The sequence below is a fragment of the Eptatretus burgeri genome, chromosome 17, assembly GCF_056783735.1.
Source record: "Eptatretus burgeri isolate ZD-2024b chromosome 17, Ebu_testis_v1, whole genome shotgun sequence".
In the NCBI taxonomy this organism is placed as follows: domain Eukaryota; kingdom Metazoa; phylum Chordata; class Myxini; order Myxiniformes; family Myxinidae; genus Eptatretus; species Eptatretus burgeri.
This window is the reverse complement of record NC_140977.1, coordinates 60860991-60888096: the sequence shown is the minus strand read 5'-3', so window position 1 is coordinate 60888096 and position 27106 is coordinate 60860991. Positions and strand designations below refer to the sequence as shown.

The 27106-nt window shown below is 45.7% G+C and overlaps 1 protein-coding gene across 10 annotated transcripts in view; it reads right to left on the bottom strand.

The window, feature by feature from the left end:
• TRMT1 (tRNA methyltransferase 1) overlaps positions 1-27106 on the bottom strand; it is a 110847-nt gene that overhangs the window by 75461 nt on the left and 8280 nt on the right. For 3 of the 10 annotated variants that reach the window (XM_085861432.1, XM_085861424.1, XM_085861433.1), the window contains exons 1-5: positions 25869-26034; positions 24704-24998; positions 9444-9499; positions 9100-9188; positions 8655-8842 (exon numbers count right to left, since the gene is read on the bottom strand). In XM_085861432.1, coding sequence (XP_085717558.1) covers positions 8655-8842; positions 9100-9188; positions 9444-9499; positions 24704-24998; positions 25869-25893 — 653 coding nt within the window. In that variant the 5' untranslated portion in view covers positions 25894-26034. Of the gene's footprint in view, positions 1-8654; positions 8843-9099; positions 9189-9443; positions 9500-24703; positions 24999-25868; positions 26061-27106 lie in introns of those variants that run through there. The other 7 variants (XM_085861427.1, XM_085861430.1, XM_085861425.1 and 4 more) reach the window with 7 other exon arrangements.

Here is a 27106-nt window from a genome sequence, read left to right as displayed (position 1 = left end):
CATGTGTCGTTAGCCCCAAACCCGTTGTATAGAGGGAATTTATGTGATTCATCCGGGCTGCGATGCTTTGAGATAGCCGTTTTTCTGTTCTATCTTTATTTTGAACCAACCACATCTCAACCGCCATCACACAACAACCACCACGCCAGCCATCGTCACCAACTGCAACCACGCTCCAACCCTCGGACAACAACAACAACGCCAACAGCCACGACCTTTACCTTCACAACTCGCTCCCACATCATCGCATCATCGCCATTCCCAAACGGCACCATAACCATCAAACCACCACCGAAAACCCTCCACCACCCTCACCTCTCTCCTTCTACAGCCATTCCCGCACCACCTGTGAACACTGAGCGTCGGGCTGTCTTGGGCCCGTTCAGCGATATGCGAGTCGCGAGCGCAAATAGCGGCCTTTCCGAGGAAAATTCGGATCACAAACGCTACACGCCCACTTCCCCTCCGTCCAATTAGCAAGCGCGGAGCGGCTTGGCCCCGCCTCCAGGCGCGTCTGTGTGAAATCTATGTATGCAAATTCTAGGATCAGGGGAGGTTCACGCCCACTTTTCCTCCGTCCAATTGGCGAGCGTGGCTCCGCCCCCGAGGTCATCCTGATCCGGATATTTGCATATTGTTTTCTCCTGCCAGCCTATAAAACGGCGAGCGCAAGGCGAATCAGAGTGCAGAGTGAGTCGAGTCGGGTGGAGAGTGAGTGGAGTCGGGTGGAGAGTCAGTCGAGTCGGGTGGCGAAGTGTTCGGTGTGGCAGGAAGGGTGGAGTCGGGTGGCGAAGTGATCGGTGTGGCAGAGAGTCGAGTGGGGTGGCGAAGTCATCGGTGAGGCAGGAAGAGTTGGGTTCTGGAGTCGGCTGAGAAGAGTTGCAGGAAGAGGCAAAGGAGCTCGGGTCAGAGGCGAGAAGGACGGCGGTCGGCGACGAGGTCGCGGTGTGAGATCGCTCGTCGCGGGACCCAAGCCAGCCAGCCATTCTCCCTCCCCAAGGGCATCAACAATTCCCCCTTTCCCCCGCGCTGAGATAGTGCAACAAAGGGGCCCCGTTCCCACCCCACGCCAAACGCCGTGCCAACGAAACCCGCCAAGGAGCACGGAGTCGGGGCACAGCCACATGGCCACATCTGCAGCTCGTCCACCAACGCGTCACGAGGACGCGGGTAGGACCCCCCTCGGTCTCGCGGGCCTGGCCGCTCCTTCAGGTCACGCGCGCATATTGGCCTACAGGCCCGTCTGCCCCCTTGTCTATGAAGGTGGCTTCTTTCCTTTGCTTTTGAGTAAATGTGTGTTGGTGCCATCTGTAAAGTAGAACTGTACAAGTGTTGCCGTGTGTGCACGTAGTCGGTCGTAACTCTGCGTCGTCGTTGCTTTTGTTTTTGTTGCTATATGTGCATTTTGACTGTTTGGCTGTATATGTGTGCTTTCCGTGTGCCGGGAAATAAATGTGCTTTGTGTGAACTGTGCCCGTTTCGCTTCGTCTCCTTCCTTTTAATTGACTCTCCATCCTGCCTCACGTAAAGGGTTCGTAGTGGGCTTAATACGCCCGGTAATTAATCGGAACCGTCGAGGCCGACGATAACACCACTCGGTTATCACTGTAGCACGGAACGGACTGCTTAAGCGGTTCGTGTCCGGAGTCGGCCTGTGGCGTGGTACGATCGCCTGGTCGACCATCCGCGCAGGTACTTAGGTGGATCGAATTTGGCGAGCAACCCTATCCTGTGCGGGTGGGCAATTGGCACGGTGGTGGTGGGGTTAAACCCCCACCCATGACTAGCTCCCGGCGTTGTTCCGAGAGGTCACGACTGAATTGTCCGTCCGGTGGGCGACGCGATCCGAGTTACGTGGCCGTCCGCACGCCGGCGGGCACGAATTCACAACAATATATATATATATATATATATATATATATATATATATATATATATATATATATATATATATATCTATATATATATATACATATATATATATATATATATATATATATATATATATATATATATATATATATATATATATATATATATATATATATATATATATATATATATCCGGGCGTAGTGGCGTGCGCCTGTAATCCGGCGACTCGGAGGCTTGGGTTGGAGGATCGCTTGAGGACGGGGGCTCTGCAATGGGCAGGGTGTAAAGCAGCCCGGAATCATGGCGAAACCCAAATCCTGATCCCTGTGTCGTAAGAGGCGACCAGGGTTGCGTCAGGAAGGGCATCCGGCGTAAAACCTGTGCCAAATCAGTATGAGGATCATAACGGATGATCTGCTGTGGCGACCCCTAACGGGAGCAGCCGAAAGATGAACAACAACAACAACATATATATATATATATATATATATATATATATATATATATATATATATATATATATATATATATATTTGTATTGTTGCGGATCCGGGGTGGCGGGATTCTGACCCGGTCCCTGGCGCCACCCTCGCCACCACCGTCTCTGGGAATCTATAACGCCAGCCGGCTCGGCACAAGCCTCGGGTCACGCGTCTTCAATCGCGATACCAACGTAATCCTGCACCTTACCAGTTGGGGAGATAGAACCCCTGGTTACAGACTGGTTTTGTCAGAGACCGAGCGGAGTCTACCAGTCTGTAACCATTTTGGTCTTGTATGCCAATTGAACGGATCGTTCCTCGTCGCGAGACGAATTAATCCATAGCGGCAACTTCATACGAATTAACCAGATTTATTGGGGAACATCAGGGATCACAACACAAGCAATAAACACGACAATGGTTTTTATTACCAATTCTCCCGTTCCTTACTTGGGAACCACGGCTACAGGTTTCGAGGGGATCACTACTGAAATATGCCTTATACAACACATGCAGACAAAACAGACCAAGAGCATGCATGCAGGACAAGACAGAATACATGGTGATGTCTCATGGACGAGAGGACCGTGTCCAAAAAGCACAAATGTCGCTCGTAACAAACAAGCGGTTGTCCACGGGTTCGAACTCCCAGCTCGAACACGCCGCGCGGCAAGATGGCAGCGCAGTACTTTTCCTGCTCAAGTCACCGCGTGCGCACGTCCTCCTCAGCGCGTTCCGGCTCCGCGCAACGTCAACGATGCGAGACCGCCGATCTCTCTCTAGGGTTCAGCATACAAATCCAGGCCTGGCCTGTCCTCCAGACAAGGCCCAAGTCGAGGTCCGAGTTCCACAGGCGGATAAACAACGTGTCGAGCCGTGAGGTGAGTCAGGACCGTCAGACGCTCCGGCATCTCCTCTCCAGCCTTCCCGCCTAGAAGCCCGACTCCCACTTCGTCCTCTCAGTTCCTCCGTGCAGGCCGCCTCAAAGCCTGACTCCCGCTTTGTCCTCTCAGTTCCTCTATTGCCTTCCAAACTGAGAACTCCTTTTCGGCGCTCGTGGCCTCTGAAACCCGAGAACCCTCGAGACCGACGCTCGTCCAAACTCAGAGCTCACTATTTCCACACACCGATCTTTTGTTCCTTTTCTCGAATCACGAGCACGCTTTGAGAGCGAACATTTCCACACACCGAAACTGAACATGTCCACGAGGTCCCCTTTCTCTCTTCTCAAGAGGTCCTCTCTTCTCACGAGGTCCTCTCTTCTCTCGGCGACTGCGAACAAAAAGGCTCCACCCCTCCCGTCACTGCCTCTCCAGGCCACACCTCTCTCTCTAGACCACACCCCTTCAAGTGACTGACTGGGCGGGGCCTAACCGGGATGAGGAAGGAACAAGAGCGATCTCTCGTTTCACCACCGTATGAACATAAAAACAGTCTTTTACACCTCCCGACACATATGTATCGTACACTTTACCAAACAACCTATCTAAACAGGCATTTGATGGGGGATCTGAGCTTATCCTATACTTAGTTGTCCCATAAGGGCCATTTCCATAACAGTATATATGTATATACTGTATCTATATATATATATATATATATATATATATATATATATATATATATATATATATATATATATATATATACACAGTCTAGAAAAGTATATATATATATATATATATATATATATATATATATATATATACATATATAAAAGTATATATATATATATATATATATATATATATATATATATATATATATATATATATATATATACACATATACACGTATATAAAAGATAATCTGTGTCAGTGAAATATCAATAAAAGAAAATAAAACGTGAAAAATACACTATTTTAAAAGAACCACAGTAAGTTGACGTTGACATTTCGGGACTAGCACTATTTTTTGACAAAGGGCTATGGGCTATGCCCAAAACATCAACTAACTGTTGTTCTGTTAAAACGGTGTATTTTTCACCTTTATTTTCAATATATATATATATATATATATATATATATATATATATATATATATATATATATATATATATATATATATATATATATATATATATATATATATATATATATATATATATATATATATATATATATATATATTGTTACGGCTGTGGAAATTTGCAAACCACCATTCAGGTCCGTAGGTGAGGTATTTCTTAAGTACATGTGTAGTTAGCCCCAAACCCGTTGTTTAGAGGGAATAAATGTGATTCATTCGGGCTGCGACGCTTTGAGTCAGTCGTTTTTCTTTTTCTATCTTTAATTTCAAACAAAAACCAACAAGGACTTTCGGTGGGCTTTTCCCGCCTGTTTTTCGCGCCATTCTTCTGCGCGCTTGGTGTGAGGGAGGAGAAGCGGGGTGGGGGCAGCTGGCGCCCGATTGATGGATGCGCGGTGTGACGCGGCCAGAGAGGAGGAACGCCCCTCTTCGAGACCTTTCTCGAAGCGCCTCGAAGGGGGGTGGAGCAAAGAACGGGGCGGAGCAACGGGGTGGAGCCCCGCGATATAAAAAGGGATGGCTCTGCGAAGAGTGGTGGTTGTTGTTGTTCCTGCCGGCGAGTTGATACCTGCGGAGCCCTTGATCCTGATGAGCCTTGGACCTTTTGGACAAACGACGGTGTGAAGAGAGAGAGAAAGCTCCTGTTCGAGGGTTCGCCGGAGTCGGTGTGGTCCCGAGACCCCGCTGGTGGGACGGAGTGTCCGCCATTTCCTCTCCCTCTCGACCCCGAGTGTCGACGATTTCTTCCCCCCCCCGGCCCCCCCGTCCGCACCGAGAGAGCACTGAAAACCCCATTCATTCCCCAAAACCCCGGTCCGTGTCGTCGAACGGCGACACGTGCCGGCGCGAAGTGCGAGGTCGCCGACAACGCCGGAGGAGCGGGAGCTGAGGGCGCGGAGAAGGACTCAGTGCGCGCACAGGGAAGTGACCACTTCTATTTCTTTTCGGGGTTTTTTTTGTATGGAACTTGTAGCGACGTATCTTGTGAAGTAAAACTGTATAAGTGTTGCAGTGTGTTCGCGTAGTCGGTTGTAGCTCTGAGTCATCGTTGCTTTTATTGTTTTCTTCTTGCATATGCTTTATGTGCATTTCTGATTCTGTTTGGCTGTATATGTGTGGTTTGTGTCTATGTCTGTGTGAATAAAGTGCTTGTGTGAACTTGTTCCCCATTTCGCTGCGTCCTTCCCTTTGTTGAATCTCCATCTTGCTTCACGTAAAGGGTTCATAGTGGGCTTAATACGCCCGATAAGTAATCGGAACCGTCGAGGCCGACAATAACACCGCTCGGTTATCCCGATAGTAAGGAACGGACTGCTTAAGCGGCCCGTGTCCGGAGTCGACCTACGGCGAGGTGCGATCACCCGGTTTACCATCCGTGTGGGTACTTAGGTAGGTCGAGTTTGGCAAACAACCCTATCCCACGCGGGTCGCCGATTGGCACGATCGTAGTGAGGCTGAAAGGCCCACCCGTGACTAGCTCCCGGCGGTAGTCCGAGAGGGTCACGACAGAATTGTCCGTCCGGTGGGCGACGTGCCGCGATTCGAGTCACGTGGCCGATCGCACACCGGCGGGCGCGAATTCGCAACAATATTTATATGTATACTGTATATGGAAAAATTTTCATAAAGATATATACATGTACATTGTACATACATACATAGAAACATGAATGTATGACGATCACTCCGCTGATCCCCATTGGACAACAGTCCACACCAAAGTGTCGCCTCCAACACAGAAGCTTCAGCCCGGTGACTCTGTCAGAGACAACGATTATATGGTAATCAGTTACGCATCAAACGGAATCACCAATCTGGATTTCAGGCTTATTTGCCCTCATCAGGATGGTACACCAATAAAATATCTAACCAATGATAACCACATTAGTCATCCATACATCAGACACACCTCCTCACTGTTATGGTGAGCATCGCCGCAGATTATGTCTCACACGGTAAAACCGCATAATCCGCAAAGTACAACCATCCATCTGCCACCCAGACAATTGTTCCTGCTAATGCAAACCATACAACCTGAAGGCACGTGATGTGACCAGCGGGAAAATCGAAACATCAGGTGTGACTAGCACTCCGCTGATCCCCATTGGACATAGTCTTACACCAAAGCATTACTTCTAATCCAGAGGCCTCAGCCGTCAACACGGCAACCTCACGTTTCGATTTACCAGCCGATCGCATCATGTGCCTTCTGGTTGAATGGTTTGCATTAGCGGGAACAATCGCCTGGGTGGCAGACTGGGGGTTGTTCTTTGCAGATTACGCAGCTTTACCGTGTGAGATATAATCTGCGGCGATGCTTACCATAAGTCAGGAGGTGCGTCTGATATTTAAACGACAAATGTGGTCATCATTGGTTAGATATTTGTCACTATGCCATCCTGATGAGGGCAAACAAGCCCAAATTCAGAATGGCATGTCAGTGAAATCATGGGGACTCACTCCTATGGAGTGGTTCAATTGTATGACCATGCATTCTGGCCCTTCGGGGTTAGGATGTGTGTGTTTATTTGACCATGTTCTTCAACTTTTGGGCTGAGGGGCATATGCATGCCAATGGAACAGTCTGCTGGACTGTGTACTTTGGCCATGGGATCAAGGTGAAAGTCCCAAGCTGTTGACATATTTTAATTTTTTACCTTTTTTTTTTGATAAAAAGGCAAATATCTTCAAAAGAGGCAAATAAGCCAGAAATTTGGACAGGGGGCTTTGTTTGATGTTGACCATGTAATATTTGTCTGTTTGACAGAGTCGCTGGGCCGAGGCCAACAGTTTGAAGGTGACGCTTTGGTGTCGGACTATGTCCAATAGAGATCGGGGGAGTGATTGTCACACTCCACATGTTTCGATATATATATATATATATATATATATATATATATATATATATATATATATATATATATATATATATATATATATATATATATATATATATACACACACACATAAGTATGTATGTATGTATATGTATGTATGTATATTGTATATGTATGCATGTATATGTATGTTTGTATATGAATGCATGTATGTATATGTATATGTATATGTATATTTATACATACATGCTCTGATGCCCCATCTTCTGTTACAAAATGTCGGTGCTGCTGAAGCAGTTTCTTGGCAAGGGTTATGCTGGGTGGTTTTTCCATTGCCTTTCCAGCAGTAATTAGGACAGGAATTTGTAATTTCTTCAGGGTGCCGGCGATAACTTGCCTACTCTTCATGAAAGACACCATTATATCTTTAGCATTCACCAAATAATGCCGGCAAACTGTACTCCCAGTTTAACGTCCATCCGAGGGACAGCACACATATTGATGAATCACCCTGCCTGTGAAACACCGGGATGACATTTTATAGCTGGGTCAGGATTAAAGCTATCTTTATCAACCCAGCATAGACACTAAAAGGCGAGTGTGCATATCTCTCGGCCATCCTGCCAGCCCAAGTATGTATGTGGAGAGAGAGAGGGGGAGAGAGAGGGGAGAGAGAGAGAGAGGGGGGGGAGAGAGAGCGGGAGAGAGAGGGGGAGACAGAGGGGGTGAGAGAGAGGGGTGAGAGGAGGGGGAGAGAGAGGGGGAGAGAGAGGGGGAGAGAGAGGGGGAGAGAGAGGGGGAGAGAGAGGGGGAGAGAGAGGGGGAGAGAGAGGGGGAGAGAGAGGGGGAGAGAGAGGGGGAGAGAGAGGGGAGAGAGAGGGGGAGAGAGGGGGAGAGAGAGGGGGAGAGAGAGGGGGAGAGAGGGGGAGAGAGGGGGAGAGAGGGGGAGAGAGGGGGAGAGAGGGGGAGAGAGGGGGAGAGAGGGGGAGAGAGAGGGGGAGAGAGGGGGAGAGAGAGGGGAGAGAGAGGGGGAGAGAGAGGGGGAGGGAGGGGGGAGAGGGGGGGAGAGAGGGGGGAGAGAGGGGGAGAGAGGGGGGAGAGAGGGGGGAGAGAGGGGGGAGAGAGGGGGAGAGAGGGGGAGAGGGAAGGGGCGAGAGAGAGGGGAGAGAGAGAGGGAGAGAGAGGGGGAGAGAGAGAGGGGGAGAGAGAGGGGGAGAGAGAGGGGAGAGAGAGGGGGAGAGAGAGGGGGAGAGAGAGGGGAGAGGGAGAGAGAGAGAGAATATAAACCAGAGGCACGTATTTGACATGCATCAAAATTAGTCAACATCGGATACATTTGATTTCGGAAAACAAAATACATCAGACAATATTGAAGAATAGATACTGCCGAAGAGAAAAAAACTGTGAAAAGACAAATTAACAATGTTGGCCTACCTGGCATCTGAGAAACTGTCAGTGACCAAGTGCTGCACACCATTTAAAAGGACATTGTTTTTGATGGAGTCAACTGCCTTGTCAGAAAAGTCATTCGCAACAATTTCTTTTATTCCAGGAATTTCTTTCGCAAATCGAATAGAACGAAGGCCAGATGCTGCTAGTGCCTCCAGTATATAAACTCCATCCTACAACACAAGAAAACAAATAAAACAATCTCACATTATAGAGTAAGAATGATACCACCATGGATTGGGTGATCCACCCGCCATGCCAGCTCCCCACCACCAATGAGGAAATATCTCAATTGTACAGGAATCCTGTAATTGATATTTTGTCAGCTTCCTCACAATGCACGTCGAAATTGGAAGAAAAAAGCTAAATAAGTGATGGAATAATGATAAAATGAGCAAGAGTACATGCAAACAAGAGGGGGAAAACAAACCTGGCAGCATTGTTCTACAGAAGCCACACTTTCTGACTCAGCAGGAGCCTCGTGAGAAGTGACATCACCTTCCTCTCCAGGAACAACAACTAATGACAAAATTAACGTTTCACTTCTTAATTTAAAACAAATATAATCACAACATTAATCGGTTGAGGGTTATAACTTGAAAAATGCAATATGCAATATTCAGTCCTGCATAACATTTTTTTTTTTTTACTTTAGAGAAAGAGGGCTTACATTGCCACCAGAAGGAATTGAAGAAACAATATATTTTGCATCTCATGGAATATGTGAGAATTTCAAATTGTTGGTTTACAAATCATTAAAGCAAAATTACATACCCGAAATATTCTTTGAAGCCAAATATTCACGGACAAATTCAGTAATAACGGCACAACTGGAGATAAAGTGAAAAAAAGTCAGGCATGTTAAATAAATAAATAAATGTGTATTACAATAATAATAATAATAATAATAATGATAATATTATTATTGTAATCAAATAACATCATTTGAAAGTTTTAAAACATCACTCAATTGAAACACTCTATACCAGATGCAATGAAAAAAAGTTATCTTTATCAAAAAGATATATTTATGGAAAAAAGCCATCTTTATGGAAAAAGCTATCCTTATCAAAGCTCCATTTATGGAAAAAGCTATCTTTATCAAATCTATATTTATGCAAAAAATCTATCTTTATCAAATCTATATTTATGGAAAAAAAGCTATCTTTACCAAATGCATATTTATGGAAAAAGCTATCTTTATCAAATCTATATTTATGGAAAAAGTTATCTTTATCAAATCTATATTTATGGAAAAAGCTATCTTTATCAAATCTATATTTATGGAAAAAAGATATCTTTATCAAATCTATATTTATGGAAAAAGCTATCTTTATCAAATCTATATTTATGGAAAAATCTATCTTTATCAAATCTATATTTATGGAAAAAGCTATCTTTATCAAATCTATATTGATGGAAAAATCTATCTTCATCAAATCTATATTTATGGAAAAAGCTATCTTTATCAAATCTATATTTATGGAAAAAGCCATCTTTATCAAATCTATATTTATGAAAAAAGCAATCTCTCACAAATCTATATTTATGGAAAAAAGCTATTTTCATGAAATCTATATTTATGGAAAAAGCTATCTTTATCATATCTATATTTATGAAAAAAAGCAATCTCTCACAAATCTATATTTATGGATAAAAGCTTTCTTCATCAAATCTATATGTATGGAAAAAGCCATCTTTATCAAATCTATATTTATGAAAAAAGCAATCTCTCGCAAATCTATATTTATGGAAAAAAAGCTATCTTCATGAAATCTATTTTTGGAAAAAGCCATCTTCATCAAATCTATATTTATGGAAAAAGCTAACTTTATCAAATCTATATTTATGAAAAAAGCTAACTTTATCAAATCTATATTTACAAAAAAAGCAATCTCTCGCAAATCTATATTTATGGATAAAAGCTATCGTCATCAAATCTATATTGATGGAAAAAGCCATCTTTATCAAATCTATATTTATGGAAAAAGCTATCTTTATCAAATCTATATTTATGAAAAAAGCAATCTCTCGCAAATCCATATTTATGGAAAAAAGCTATCTTCATCAAATCTATATTTATGGAAAAAGCGAACTTTATCAAATCTATATTTATGAAAAAAGCAATCTCTCACAAATCTATATTTATGGAAAGAAGCTATTGTTGTGGTTGACGAAATTCGCAAACCACCATTCAGGTCCCTTAGGTGAGATATCTCTGTAAGTATATGTGTAGTTAGGCCCAAACCCGTTGTTTCGAGGGAATAAATGTCATTCAGTCGGGCTGCGACTCCTCAGGATAGCCGTTTTTCTTTTACTATCTTTATTTTGGACCAGCCGCCATTACTACCACCACCAACCACGTCTCAACAGCCATCACACAACAACCACCAACCACAACGCCGCTTCACAACAACCACCAACCACAACGCCGCTTCACAACAACAACCACCAACCACAACGCCGCTTCACAACAACAACCACCAACCACAACGCCGCTTCACAACAACAGCCACGACCTTTACCGTCACAACTCGCCACCATCGCATCACCGTCATTCCCACGCCACTTGTGGGCGCCGATGCTGGACTCGTGCGGGGCGCGCACCGAGCAGCGTGTTCAGAGACATCACAGACTTTCCGAAGAAAAACGGATCAAAAACGACTCACGCCCACTTCTGTTCCGTCCTATCGGAGAGCGTGGGGCGATTTGGCCCCGCCTCCAGGGCGTTGGAGTGAGGTCGTGATATGCAAATTCATGGATCAAAAAGCATTCACGCCCACTTTTCCTCGGTCCAATGGGGAGCCAGTTGGAGGTGAAGGGTCGGAGGCAGAGGGTCAAAGGTGAAGGAGCGAAGCCACGGGGCTTATAAAAACGGCTGCGTTCGTCAGTAAAGTAAGTTGAGAGTGGTGCGTTGGAACGAGTTGTCGGTGGAGCTGGGAAGACGAGTCAGAGTTCGGAGGGGAGAAGTCAAGAGTGAAGAGTTGGGACGAGCCAAGAGAGGAGACGGAGAGGGCGATTAGACGGAGCTGTGGAGAGGTGGCGGCGGCGAAGGCGGACGAGGGGGTGCTCGCGTCGGTGCCGGGAGCTGCAGAGGGAGAGGCCGGCGGCGCGACCGAGGTCGAGGTGGAGACGCTCGTCGCAGGACCCGAGACAGGGTGATATCCTCCTCTCCCCCGAGCATCAACAACCCCCTCCTGTTTCCCCCCGCGCTGAGATAGTGCGACAAGGGGGCCCCTTTCCCACCCCCTACCAGACACTGTCCGCGAGGCCCGCGGAGTTGAGGCGCCACCGCCGCTTTGCGTCTCATCATCAGACGGGTAGGCCCGACACGGTCTCGGCCCCAGGCCCGCCTACCCCCCTCATCCTTGAGGGTGGTTCTTTTCTTTTGCTTTGGGAATATGTGTTGTCGGCGCCGTCTGTGAAGTAAAATTGTATAAGTGTTGCCGTGTGCTCGGTAGTCGGATAGCTCTGCATTGTGTTTCTCTTTTATATTTGCTTTTTGTGTAATATTGTGTTTCTTCTCCTTTTACATGTGCTTTTGGTGTAATTGTATATGTGTGCTTCCCGTTCATCGCGAAATAAATGTGAGTTATGTTGAACTGTTTTCCCGCTTCGCTTCGTCTTTTCTTTCATTGAATCTCCATCTTGCTTCACGTAAAGGGTTGGTCGTGGGCTAAAACGCCCGATAATTAATCGAACCGTCGAGGCCGACGAATAACACCGCTCGGTTATCCCGATAGTACGGAACGGGTCGCTTAAAGTGGCCCGTGTCCGAAGTCGACCTGCGGCGAGGTGCGATCGCCCGGTCTACCCTCCGTGTGGGTACTTAGGTAGGTCGAATTTGGCAAGCAACCCTATCCCACGCGGGGGCCGATTGGCACGATCGTGGTGAGACCGAAAGGTCCACCCGTGACTAGTTCCCGGCGTTAGTCCGAGAGGGTCACGACTGGATTGTCCGTCCGGTGGGCGACGTGCCGCGATTCGAGTTACGTGGCCGTCCGCACGCCGGCGGGCGCGAATCCGCAACACTATCTTCATTAAATCTATATTTATGGAAAAAGCCATCTTTATCAAATCTACAGTTATGAAAAAAAAAGCAATCTTAATCAAAGTTACTCGTATATTTGGGGAATTTCACGGGAAAGGTTGTAAAATCGTCTCACAAGGGTCAAAAAATAAGATTGTAATATTTACAGAAAACATGTTTATTTAATCAAAGTACAAACATATAAGAACTAGAAAATATATGAATTGAATCTTAAACACCTTCCGATGTTTGTTTTGTGTCAAATTATATTGCAAGATGGTGATAAAAGCTGGAAAATGAAGTGGCCATCCTTTTTTTCAATTGCATCCTCTCAAATATTGTTAAATGCTCTCAACTGATACCACTACACAGCAGTCCCTTCCCATTTACGGTCGTTACGTTCTTGAAAAATCCCACGTTGGGCAAAACCACAAGGTGCAAAGTTAAGACTTTATGGGAAAAACAGGGTTCGGGGAACAAACTCAAAAATTTATCGACTTTTTGCTGAAACAAGTAAAAATGAAAAAACAGGGAAGAAGAAAAAAGGAAGGAAGAAGGAAGAAGGAAGAAGGAAGAAGGAAGAAGGAAGAAGGAAGAAGGAAGAAGGAAGAAGGAAGAAGGAAGAAGGAAGAAGGTAGAAGGTAGAAGGTAGAAGGTAGAAGGTAGAAGGTAGAAGGTAGAAGGTAGAAGGTAGAAGGTAGAAGGTAGAAGGTAGAAGGTAGAAGGTAGAAGGTAGAAGGTAGAAGGTAGAAGGTAGAAGGAAGAAGGAAGAAGGAGGAGAAGGAGAAGGAGGAGGAGAAGGAGGAGGAGAAGGAGAAGGAGAAGGAGGAGGAGAAGGAGAAGGAGAAGGAGAAGGAGAAGGAGAAGGAGAAGGAGAAGGAGAAGGAGAAGGAGAAGGAGAAGGAGAAGATGGGCGTTGCAGATTACTGAGATGTCGACAAAGTCCCTGGCTAAGGTTGTCAGGGTCATTAGACTTTGTGAAGAAGGTAGTGATCTTTGTCTGCTTTACTATGTTCTGCATGTCCAAATAGACCTCTGTATAAGGTGCCGTGACAGCGTCCATTTCGCACTTGAATTTCAAGCACCTCTCCACGAAGACGAGTGAAAACCTCTAAAGATGTATGCCTCTTTCTGCTTTATCCCAAGTGTTCCCTTTCATGCTTCTCAACCATATCTTATTTCCCCCTCCTCACTTCAAAACAAACAAACATATATTTTTGCGAGAAAAAAATCATGAACTCATTCTGCCTGTTATTTCCTCCCTTGGTTCATTCATTATTTTTTGGAAACATATACAATGTTGAGGCTCATATAAGAGCGAGCACATAGAACGTATAACAAAGGGAGCAGGAGACAAGAGGGGCAGAAGAGATAAGCACAAAACAGTGGGGAACAAAGACATTAGGAGATCTGTGGAAGGGAGAGGGATGGGGCGCGGTATATGGGGTACACAAGATAAACACTACAGGGACTTTCAGGAAGGAAAGCAGGGAATTTGAAGGAGGTGGGTTTGGGATGGATTAACGGGGGTAGAAAAGATCGTGGGTTTGGATGGGGGAAGGTAAGAGACGGTGGGGAACAGCTGTTTTGAAGACCTGGAGGGAAGAGTGAGATTGAAGAGAGTGTGGGAGTTTGTTCGAAGGGTGGGAAAAAGGAGGAATAAAAGAATGAAGGCGAGCAGTGATTCTTGATTTGGGTAGTTTTACCAGAAGGGAATTGCTGGTAGACCGAGAGCGCCCTGTGGAAATATAGGGGAGACAGATCACACACAGAACGGGGGGCGAGGGGGAGGCCGGAGAGGAGACGGTATCAGAAAAAAAGACAACCGACCTACCTGCGGTGAGACAGTGAGAGACCCAAAGATTCAGCCTCATCGTAGGAGATACCAATGATCCTAAAAACCTTGGTTTCCAAAGTGTGAAGCCGAGAAAGGTGAGAGGCGGGAGCACCAGCCCAGAGGGGAGAGCGGTACTCCATTAGGCTGCAGACAAAAGCTTTGTACGTGGTGAGGAGCTCAGTTGTGTCAAGGAAGGACTTTGCATGACAAAGAATGCCCAGTCAGCAACCAGCTTTGGAGGCCAGCTTAGAAATGTGGCTTTCCCAAGAAAGATCATGGCAGATAGCGAGACACAGAAGCTTGAATGAAAGAACTTCTTCAAGATGATTGTTGAGAAAGTAGATGGGGGAGTTTTTCAGATGGTCCTTTCGGAGAGACATCATGAGAGTGAAGAGATTTGTCAGGAATGAAAGACATGTTCCATGTGTTGGAGCAGCTTGTGATTTTATCCAGATCTGAAGAGTGAAGAGGCTGCTGCTTGCCAATCTGATGGATGACAGATGGTACAGCAGAGGGTGGAGTCATCAGCAAAGAGATAAATAAAATTTTCCAGAGTCAGACAGATCAGAAAAAAAAAAGAGTTAGACCAGAGAGTCAGACAGATCAGATGAAAACCAGAAAAAGAACAGGGCCCAGAACACTGCCTTGAAGAACTCCAGCCTGAACAGGAAGAGGGGATGAGAGAATTCCATTAAGGGACACACTCAAAGGGTGGAGAGCTCCTTGTGAGTCAACGGCCATCCATTTCTCGTGCCCACCTGTGTCGGAAGTTGGGTTACTTTTTTTTACGAGGTTCGTGGCAGGATTTGCACTCCAGACACTGTAAAACCCTTCACTCCACAACACACAATGAAAACGCAAAGAAAACTTAAAACCCACTCCAAGGGAGTACCTCCTGTGCAGCTGCCCTTCGCAGGGCAGCTCACCGGATGACGAGAATGGGGCAAAGCCTTCGGGACGCCAACTCTTTGATGATAGGAGGAAAAACATGGGGTAACCTTCCCGGGCTGGATTGCGGTCGAGTGTGTTGGTGGTATTGAGGTGTCGTCCACCAGACGGCGGTCTCCTTGGGTTAACCAGTGACGGTCCCTTTGGGTGGGTGCCTGGAATGTCCTATCCCTAAGAGAGGATAATCACCTGTCTCTGTATCATGTGAACTCAAGCGGTTGAACATCGATTTGCAGCACTCTGAGGTTCGGAGCCCGGACAGTGGCGAGATTGTAGCGGGTGGTTATACCTACTATTGGTATGGTAACTCTGATGGTTATCATGCCCAACAAGTTGCTGTAGCTGTGTCCAATAAGCTGACTCCAATGACAATTGAGGTAACACTGGTCAACGAGCATGTTATGAGACGAAGGATTCGTCACTCCGTGGGTGTCGTTTCCCTGGTCTCTGTGGATGCTCCGACTGAGGCGAGTGATATCACCGTGAAGGACGCATTTTATGCCACGCTCGAATCTGTGGTTCAACAGTGACCCAGGCGAGATACTCTTCTCATCTTGTGGGATTTCAAGGTATCGACTGACACTGACAGGAATGGTTATGAGACATTTGTTGGTCCGCATGGGTCTGGAACTGTGATCGACAATAGCACCAAGTTCCTTGATGTTACAAGAAGTCATGGACTTAGGGTGGCTGGTTCATGGCTTCAGCAACTACAGGCTCATCGCTGGACCTGGAATTACAATGCTGTTGGTGTGGCAAAGGAGACTGACCATGTGCTCGTTGATGGTCGCAGGAGGATGATCAGAACAGCAGGGCCTACCAGAGTGCTCAATTCCTCAATACCAACCACAGGCTTGTTGTAGCAACTCTGAAGTTGCAGCTTAAATCCAGGAGAATGGTACTAGGCTGGGGGATCCTGAAGAGTTGTCGAGTGCCTTCAAGACCACCATCCTTGATGTTGCCGGTGGATGTCTTGGAACCCACCGTGGGGCAAAGAAGAATTTTATCTCTCAAGGGACACCGAGTCACAGAACCAGGCTTAATAGCAGAGCTGAGCTGTTCAGGGAGTTGAGGCGTAAAACTGAAGGTGGACAAGGAAGCCGATGTGCAAGGAATCTGAGAGGGGGTGGAGCATCACCTGTGGTGAAATGATTCTCGTACTGCTTACAGGGGAATTTGCACATTGCATTCCTCCAAGCCCATCCCTCGGTGAACTGCAGTTAGAGCAGAGTGTGGTGGGGTTCTTGACAGAGGAGTCTGAAGTGAAGGCCCGCTGGGCTGGTTACTTTGAGCAGCTGTATCAGGCTGATCCAACAGCTGTTCAGTTGGATGTCAGGGGTGTTACTATACTTGTTGCTGACCCTCCAATCAACTGTGATCCACTTTCGTTTGTGGAAACACAGGCTGCGATGAACCTATTGAAATGGGGTAAAGCTCGAGGAATCTGTGGCATCCATGCTGAACTTCTCAAGGCTGGTGGAAATGCTGAACTCATGTCATGGCACACAGTTCTTTGCTCTGCCTGGAATACAGGCGTCATCCCAACTGACTGGAAGAGGGGCCTTGTTGTCCCTCCTTGGAAAGGGAAGGGTGATCGCCAGGACTGCAACAACTACCAAGCGGTGACGCTGCTCTCAGGGCCGGGCAAGGTGTTTGCTCGGATAATTCTTGAGAGGGTTCGCCACCAGCTGCTTGAGCACCAGCGCCCAGAGCCGGCAGGCTTTACACTAACGAGGTCAATGATTGATCGTATCCTTGCCCTTCGGGTTCTCACCGAATGCAGACGAGAGTTTCAGCAGGGGCTGCTTGCAGCCTATGTTGATCTCTGCAAAGCGTTTGATTCAGTGACTCGGGATGCCCTCTTGAGGATTCTTGGTCTTCGTGGGGTGCCACCAAAACTGATCAATCTGACGTCTGAACTAAACTCTGGTACTGAGAGTGCTGTGGGATGTGGTGCTCATCTCTCCGACATATTTCCCGTTGTTACTGGAGTTTGTCAAGGGTGTGTACTGGCCACCACCCTTTTCAGCCCTTTTATTGGTTGGATTCTGGGGAGGATGTCGGCATGATCAATCTGCGGTACATCGTTCGGAAATGTCAAGATCTTTGACCTTGATTTTGCAGATGATGCAGTCATCTTTGCAGAGACTCTGGATATCCTTTTGAGGACCCTCGAGGTGCTGTATGAGGAGACGGAGCCGTTGGGATTACGGATTTCCTGGGTCAAAACCAAGATCCAGCCTTTCAATGACATCTTGGATGCTGCTATCATGCCTGTAACTGTTTGTGGCGAGGATGTTGAGGTCACGGAAAGATTCAGGAGGACAAAAGTCTGAGTCTTCAAGTCCTTGGTGCTTCCACAGTCTTGCTCGATGGATGTAAGACTTGGACTCTGACCAAGGATCTGAAACAGAGACTTAATTCCAGGTCTATTCAAAGAATCCTTGGCTATCGCTGGTTGGACTGTTTGTTCAAGGAGCAGTTGCTGAGAGAGAATCAAATGAGATTTGTTACCTGCATAGTCTGTGAGCATCAGCTACGGCTGTATGGACATGTGGCTCACTTTCCTGATGCTGATCCTGCTCACCAGATTCTCTAAGTGAGGGAGCCTCGTGAGGGGAGGAGACGAATGGGCTGACCATGCACCTCGTGGTTGCAGCAGGTTGATCAGCATCTCAAGGAGATGGGGATGGGGGATGGCCAGATGGAAACCCCTGAAGTACCGACGGAAAGTGGACGCAGTGACGTGCTGCCCTGGCGCAAGCCCTCATACCTGACCTGACCATACGTTGACTGTGTCAGGACAAGTAAGAGCTTCTGCTGTATTTCCCATCCAATTGGACGAATCGACTAATGTTGCTCAGTGTTCTCAGCTACTGACGTATGCTCGTTTCGTGTCACGCAATGGTGTAAAAGAGGAAATGCTCTTCTGCTATCCCATGGAAAGTTATACAACAGCAACAGATATTTTTCAAGTAGTATTAAGCTTCTTCCCGGAAAATCAACTTTTGTGGGACTTGCTGGTAGGGGTGTGTACTGATGGAGCTCTGGCCATGCTAGGTTTACAATCTGGTTTCATAACAAGAGTGAAAGAAAGAAGTCCATCTGCTATAGGTACACACTGCATCCTTCATCGTGAAGCCTTTGCATCCAGAACTCTATCTGCTGAAATGAGGGGTGTCATGAACCTGGCTATAAAGGGAGTCAACTTCATCAAAGCTGGAGCCTTAAACAGTCGTCTCTTCAAACAGCTGTGTGTGAATATGGATTCTGAACATCAAGCCTTGCTTTTCCACACAAACGTACGAGGCTTTCGAAGGGAAACATGCTTGGACAGCTTTATGAACTACAACAAGTGGCAACATTTCTATATTCACAGCAGAAAGCAGATCTTCATGACAAGTTCCAGTCTGAAGGATTTTTGCTATCTCTAGCTTACCTGGTGGACATGTTTGAAGCGCTGAATGTCATCAACCTCAAACTCCAAGGGAAAAACATCAACATAATCATGCACCATGATGTCATTTGAACCTTCATGGCCAAACTCGACCTCTGGAAATGTCAAATTCAGGATGATAATACAGCCAGTTTTGCTAACTTGGATTCTGCTCTCATTCACAGTTAAGTTACCTTGATTCCGAGTTAAAAAAAACAAATAATTACTCATCTGACTGAATTGAAAGCAGAATTCATCAGATACTTTCCGGATATGGATAAGAAGTGCAAAGCCTGGAAATTCATTAGGAACCCATTTCAATGTGAAGTAGCTGATATTTCAGACGAAGTGCAAGAGGAGTTTCTTGAGTTAAAGTTCAACTCCTCAGCTGAAGAAGACTTCAAAAAACTGGATCTAGAGACGTTCTGGGTCAAGTACCTTCCTGTTTACCCTTTGATCTCACATCAAGGTATTCAGATTCTGACAATGTTTGGATCAACGTATCTTTGTGAAGCTGCATTTTCCATGCTCGTTGCTGTCAAGACCAAGTACAGAAACAAGTTGAACATTGAAGGGGACTTGTATTGTGCTCTCTCTGGCATTCGACTATGCATTCAAGATCTAGTAGCTAAGAAGCAATGTCAAGTATCTCATTAAATATGCTGTGTATATGAGTGTTGCTTATACAGAATTCTTTGTTCAATAAAAAGACTAAAAACAGGCATTTTTTCAGTTTTTTCTTTTAATTGAGGAGGGATTTTTAATCATATGGTTGAAGATGTGACGGTGTGGGAGGGCGTGGAGGCAAGGACCAACTACGAGAGAGGGTGTGGTGGTAAAAAGGTTAAGAAGGTTGAGAGAGCGAGATATCTGTTCGGTTATAACGGAGCCAACAGATGTTAGAACAACACACAGTTTGGGACATCAGAGGAGGAGCTGATACTAAAGCAGAAGACAGTGAAGAAGTGCAAAGAACGGAGGTAGGATGAGGAGCAAGATGGGAGGGGTATGGAGATGGTATAACAGGTGTGGAGGTTGGAGGAGGTAGATGTAAGGAGGTGGGATGAATTGGCACTGAAGATGGAAAAAAAGGACGATCGATGGAACATGAACAGGCATTGCAAACTGGGATTATTTTTTAAATTTTAAAGTCAGAGATGCGATTAAACACATTATGTGAGGGATGCAATAAAGGAGAATTAAGAAAATGGAGAAAAGAAATATTGTAACAGTTGGACTTTTGAGACATGGGATGAAGGAAAGGTCGAATTGAAAACTGGAAGAAGTGGGAGGAGGATAAGAGGGAGGAGGAGAAGAGGGAGGAGGAGAAAAGGGAAAGAGGGAGGAGGAGAAGAGGGAGGAGGAGAAGAGGGAGGAGGAGAAGAGGGAGGAGGAGAAGAGGGAGGAGGAGAAGAGGGAGGAGGAGAAGAGGGAGGAGGAGAAGAGGGAGGAGGAGAAGAGGGAGGAAGAAAAAAGGGGAGAAGAGGGAGGAGGAGAAGAGGGAGAAGGAGAAGTGGGAGGAGGAGAAGTGGGAGGAGAAAAGGCAGAAGAGGGAGGAGGAGAAGAGGGAGGAGGAGAAGAGGGAGGAGGAGAAGAGGGAGGAGGAGAAGAGGGAGGAGGAGAAGAGGGAGGAGGAGAAAAGGGGAGAAGAGGGAGGAGGAGAAGAGGGAGAAGGAGAAGTGGGAGGAGGAGAAGTGGGAGGAGAAAAGGCAGAAGAGGGAGGAGGAGAAGAGGGAGGAGGAGAAAAGGGAGAAGAGGGAGGAGAAGAGGGAGGAGGAGAAGAGGGAGGAGGAGGAGGAGGAGAGGGAGAAGGAAGAGAAGGGGGAGAAGGAGGAGGAGGAGGAGAAAAGTCATGAATTATGATACAATGCAGAGAACCACACGTGTGAGAGAGGAAGTTGAAAGATTTGAAGAGAGACCGTTATTATTATTATTATTTTTTTTTTTATAAAGATTAGGTAAGGTAGGTAAAAGAAAGGTTGAAGAAAAAATTGTGAAGGTGTTTGGTGAATGTGGATCGGCTAAAGTAGAACAAAGATGGTAGGTCGGCTAAAGTTACAGGAAGAGGAAGAGGGGATAGAGAAATCACGTGGTTATGGGAGGTGTAAGGGGAGAAGGGAAAATATATAAATATTTTTTTTTAAGATTCGGTAAGATTAGGTAAAGGAAAGGTTGAAGAAAAAAATTGTGAAGGTGTACGGTGAATGTGAGTCGGCAAAAGTAGAAGGAAGATGGTAGATCGGCACAAGAGGTAGGAAGAAGAGTCAGTAAAGGAAGTCACGTCGTCATGCGGGGTATAAGGTGAGGAGGGAAAAGGTATTCTTTGTTGTTGTATTTTTTACATTTTAAGATATGAAACAGGGGGTGTAGTTGGGCGGGATAGAAGGAGGGTGGAGAGAAAAGTGGAGAAAATACAACTGATGGTAACTAGAAGGGCACTAGGTAGAGCACATACCTCCAGCATGCAATGCCTGATCCACAAGAACATATCGGGACCAACACATTTTTGGAATATGCGATATATCGTTTTTGGCTCGATCTCTCAATGGTGAAGAATCATTTTTAAAACTGAATAATTCTCGTATCCAGATCCAGATCCGGATCTGGATCTTCACCAAAAATGAATCAATTTGTCCTTGTCACACACCCAACCTGTCCACCAAGTTCCACCCAAATCCGTGCACAACTTTTTGAGATATCGTGATATATATTAGTTTAGCCCCATTTCTCAATGGTGATGAATTACTTACAAAATTACTGGATCCGGATTTGGATCTTCACCAAAATTGAATCATTTCTTCCTTGTCATACACTCAACATGTCGAATAAGTCTGAATCCATCTACAGCTTTTTGAGATATCGTGCTACATATTGTTTTTGGCCCTATCTCTCAAAGGTGAAGAATCACTAAAAAAAAAATTCTAGTCGCCGGATCCGGATCTGGATCTTCACAAAAATCTAATCATTTTATCCTTTTCGCACATCTAACATGCCCACCAAATTTCATCTGAATTCGTCCACAACTTTTTGAGATATCCTGCACATAAACAGACAGACAGGGGTGAAAACATAATCTCCTTCATCTTCAGTGGTGGAGGTAATAAGGAGAAAATACAAATAAACATGATCGTGCACATAGATGGGAAGACGGATAGGGCTCAGAGAAACCCAATATGACACGAGTGACGAATAAACACCAAATTAGCACATGTTTTGAAACAAAGCCAAACTAGGAACACACAGAAACATGGAGGCAACAAAAAAGTCAAAATGCGAGAAAACGACTGGAAACTTATCTTTGAGAAAGTCTGCAGAGACCTCTGGAGAAAACCAACCGTCGCTCAAAACCAAAACCAGTAGAGATGGTTCTGCTATAAAAGGGTATTTTTGATTTAGTGATTAATTAATTAATCGATTAATTATTGTACACCGTTACTTCCCAATTACATATCCAGGCGAAGCATGACACAATCGCCAGGGCCAAAGGAAGGGAGTACTCAGTTTTCACTCTGTTTGTTTGTTTGTTTGTTTGTTTGTTTGTCCGGGCGGTATCTCAGCCATCCTTTGAGCTCGGAAGCTGAAATTTGGGGACAAAAGTGAAGATGTGCTTTGGCAAAAAGGTGTTTTTTATTTTTTGATTAATCAATTAATTCATTAATTACTTTACAATTTTTTATTTTGTACAAACTTGATCATTTAAAAAAAAAAAAAGTAGCCTGGTGTTGGCGTAGTGGTTAGGGTAGCAGCTTGAGATCCAAGACATCCTGAGTTCAAGCCCCATTGGCCGCTTGAATTAATACACACCAGGAGGTTGACTCAGCCTGTCATCCAGACATATATATGCCAGACATCTATATGTCGTCTATATGCCAGACAGGAAATCCGAGCCGTATCCCTGGACATATCACGTGCTTTTGACACAGTCTGGCACCCTGCACTACTCACCAAACTCTCTTCCCATGGTATTCAAGGCCATCTCCACTCATGGCTCGCAGACTTCCTCTCCTGTCGCAGTCAACGTGTGGCCCTAAATGGAGTTCTTTCATCCCCTCTTCCTGTGCAGGCTGGAGTTCCTCAAGGTAGCGTTCTGGGCCCTGTTCTTTTTCTGGTTTTCATCAATGATCTCTCGGACTCTCTGGAAAATCCTCTATTTCTCTTTGCCGACGACTCCACCCTCTGCCGTACCATCTGTCATCCCTCAGACCGGCAAGCAGCAGCTTCTAAGCTCACTGCAGATCTGGATAAAATCACAAACTGGTCCAACACGTGGAACATGTCTTTCAATCCAGACAAATCTCACACTCTCACCATGTCTCTTCGAAAGGACTGTTTAGAAACCCCCCCCCCCCCCCAATCCACTTTCTCAACAATCATCTGGAAGAAGTCTTTTCTTTCAAGCTTCTGGGTCTCACTATCTGCCATGACCTTTCCTGGGAAAGTCACATTTACAACCTCGCCTCAAAAGCCAGTCGCCGACTGGGAATCCTCCGTCATGCAAAGTCCTTCCCTGGCCCTCTTGAGCTCCTGACCACTTACAAAGCTTTTGTCCGTAGCCTGATGGAGTACTGCTCTCCCCTCTGGGCTGGTGCTCCTGCCTCCCACCTTTCTCGGCTTCACGCTGTCGAAACCAGGGCATTTAAGATCATCGGCATCTCCCGCAATGAAGCTGAGTCGTTGGGCCTTTCACTCAATCACCGCAGGTTGGTCGGTGGTCTTTCTGTCTTCTACCGACTCCTCTCCAGCCTTGCCCCCCCCTGCTCTCTCTGCGATTTGTCCCCACCACATTTCCACAGGGCGCTCAAGGTCCGCCAACAACCCCCTTCTGGTAAAACTACCAAAATCACGAATCACTGCTCATCTTCACTCTTTCATTCCTCTTTTTTCCCGCCTTTGGAATAAACTTCCTCACTCTATTCTTTCCCATTCTTCCCTCCAGGCTTTCAAAACAGCTGTTCACCACCACCTCTTATCTTCCCCCATCCAAATCCTCGATCTTTTCTACCCCCGATAATCCACCCAAGCCCACTTCCTTCAATTTCCCTGCTTTCCTTCCTGAAAGTCCCTGTAATGTCCATCTTCTCTTCGCCATGTTCCCCGTCCCATCCCCATCCCTGTCCCTTCCACAGTTCATCCTAATGTGTCTGTTCCCCACTGTTTTGTCCCTTCCACTCCTGCCCCTCTTGTCTCATGCCTCCTTGCTGTGAGTTGTGTGTTAGCTCTCATACGAGCCTCGACCAAGGTATACAAAAAAAAAAAAATCCTTCCGAGGTCGGCGAAGTGAGTACCAGTGTACTGGGCCTGGTGTTTGCCCTGGTTAGAATAGGTGTACCATATCCCTGTGTCAAAAGAGGTGACCAGGGTTGCGTCAGGAAGGGCATCCAGCGTAAAACCTGTGCCAAATCATTATGCGGATCATAACGGATGATCCGCTGTGGCGACCCCCAACCGGAGCAGCCGAAAGAATAATAAAAAGATCATTAAAAAAAGGCTTTCATTTTGGTTATAAATACTTTTTTAAGGATAAATAAAAAAGACTTTCACTCACCATTACAAGGCTGTGATTTTTTTTAGCTAGTGTTTGAATTTCATTTGTTACAAAATGTGCTTCAGAACAAAAAAAAAAACGTCCAAAACAGAAAAATGGAAATATTCCAATTAGACAATATAAATGTTCACCTCTGTTCTTAGTCTATGAACTAACTGCACAAGTAGTACAAAAATAAAATGAGCATAAAATGATGTCAAAATCCAAATAATTTAACAAAAGAAAAATTGAAACTCACGTCAAATCGCGGTTGAATTCCTGAACAGGATTGTAGAACACTTCGCTAGTACTTGAAAATAACATTCTTGCTTTTCCCTCATTGACAATGGTTTCAGCTCTTTTGGGTTCGATCGTACATGCCACGTTGGTTGAAACAGCTTTTGCCATTCCGGATTTCAAATGGTCCCTCACCCACCGATTATGCCACCCCTGAAAACACCGATGTCTTGTCCACAAATACAAACTTTGATTGGGAAGTTTACTCAAAGAAGGTATGCAGCAGATATTCAAAATGTTCAATGTCATTGGCTTAGCTGAAAGATAAAAAGTTGAAATGAATGAGTGATGTAAGAACAAGTCTATGTCAACTTGGTCTTTGAGATGAAAGCTTTTATACATTCAATTTGCTCAACCTCACCATCCCCACAAATAAATACAGTACCTTCATACCAAACAAGTCCTTTCTTACCTCGTAGTGAAACTCATTTATATTTTTCATAACTAGCAATTATTACACATACAGATTATGCCACAACCTTGTACCGCTTTTATTTAAAAAAACATCTTGTGTTGTTACCCGCAATAATTCACAATGTAAAAATTCCCCAACTTCACTGCACAATGTAGAACATGTATGTGGATTTGTTCCTTTTCATGAGAAAATGGACATTCCCAATATACAACACAAACTGCAGTTGTTGTTTTTCTTTTTTCACTAACTGCAGTTTCAACACAAATTGCAAAAGGAGCAGCAGAAGAAGGTCGTAGAATTGCCAAAAACAGAGGGGTTAGAAGCAGATGGACAACCAAGAGATACTGCTAATGATGAAGGGTAGGGGAGGATGCAGGAGGTGGAGAAGATGGATACAAAAGCAAAAAAAAAAACTTTTTCAGTGCGGGGTGTTAACAGCTGAAGAAAAGATCATGGTTTGGATGGGGGTGAACAGCCGACTTGAAGACCTGGAGGGAAGAATGAGATTGAAGAGAATGTGGACGTTTGTTCCACAGACAGGAAAAAAAAAAAGGAACAAATGAGTGAAGGTGAGCAGTGAATCTGGATTTTGTGATTATCACAATAAGGAGGCGGCTGTTGGACCGCGTACAGCCTGCAGATACTTGGGGGGGGGAGAAAAAGGCAGAGGCTTCAAGACCAGAAAGGAGGCAGAAGAAGACAGACAACTGACCCGTCCATGGTACACGGACTCCCATGTTGAGGTAGTTGCCTTGAAACAACTTACATTCCCCTCCTGGAAGGCAAATCCAACCAAAGGCAATCTCAGATCATTCCACAAAGACTGCCCACTCTCAGGAAAGCCTGAATGCAACTGTCCAACCTAAAGATTGAACTTTCAGACTTGCTCTCTCCTTTAAAACCTGGTGGTGCCTTGTTAAGTCGGTCTCTGGTGTATACTCCCCCTCCGTTCCTTTCCTCTCTTAAAATGGCATGACAGCTGACTCATGAGAAATCGGAATGCCTCATTTCTGTATTTGCCTCCAAAACTTGTGTCCCTCTCTCTCCCTCTCTCTTTCACAGCCACACCAGACTGCTATTGGACTCTGTATTTTGCACTGAAGGAGGTGAAGGGCGGAGGAGGACTGTGTGATAGGGATGGTTATGAGGTGTGTGTTGGTCCCCATGGGTCAGGAACTATGAACCAGAATAGCACTAAGTTCCTTGACTTTGCAAGAAGTCATGGACTTAGGGTGGCTGGTTCATGGTTTCAGCGCCCGCAAGCTCATCGCTGGACTTGGTATTCCAACGCTGGCGGTGTGGCAAAGGAGATTGACCATGTCCTCATTGACGGTCGTTGGAGGATGATCCAGAACTGCAGGGTCTACCGGAGTGCTCAGTTCCTCAATACTGACCACAGGCTTGTTGTAGCAACTCTAAAGCTGCACCTTAAATCCTGGAGAATGGTACCATCCCAGCCTAGGCTGGATGTTGCCAAGCTCAGGGATGAGAGAGTAGCTGAGGAGTTTGCGAACAGGCTGAGTGGACACTTGGGGGGGTCTGGGTGCTTTGGGGGATCCTGAAGAGTTGTGGAGCACCTTCAAGACCACCGTCCTTGATGTTGCCGGTGGATGCCTTGGAGTTCACCGCAGGGCAAAGAAGAATTTTGTCTCTCAAGGGACACTGGATACCATTGACCAGAGTCGCAGGGCCAGGCTGAATGGCAGAGCTGAGCTGTTCAGGGAGCTGAGGCGTAAAACTGTACGTGCACTGAGGGTGGACAAGGAGGCCTATGTGCGAGGAATCTGTGAGGGGTAGAGCATCACCTGTGGACAGGTGATTCTCGTCCCGCTTACAGGGGAATTCGCGCATTACGTTCATCCAAGCCCATCCCTCGGAGCACTGCAGTTCGAGCAGAGAGTGGTAGGCTCTTGACAGAGGAGTCTGAAGTGAAGGCCCGCTGGGCCGGTT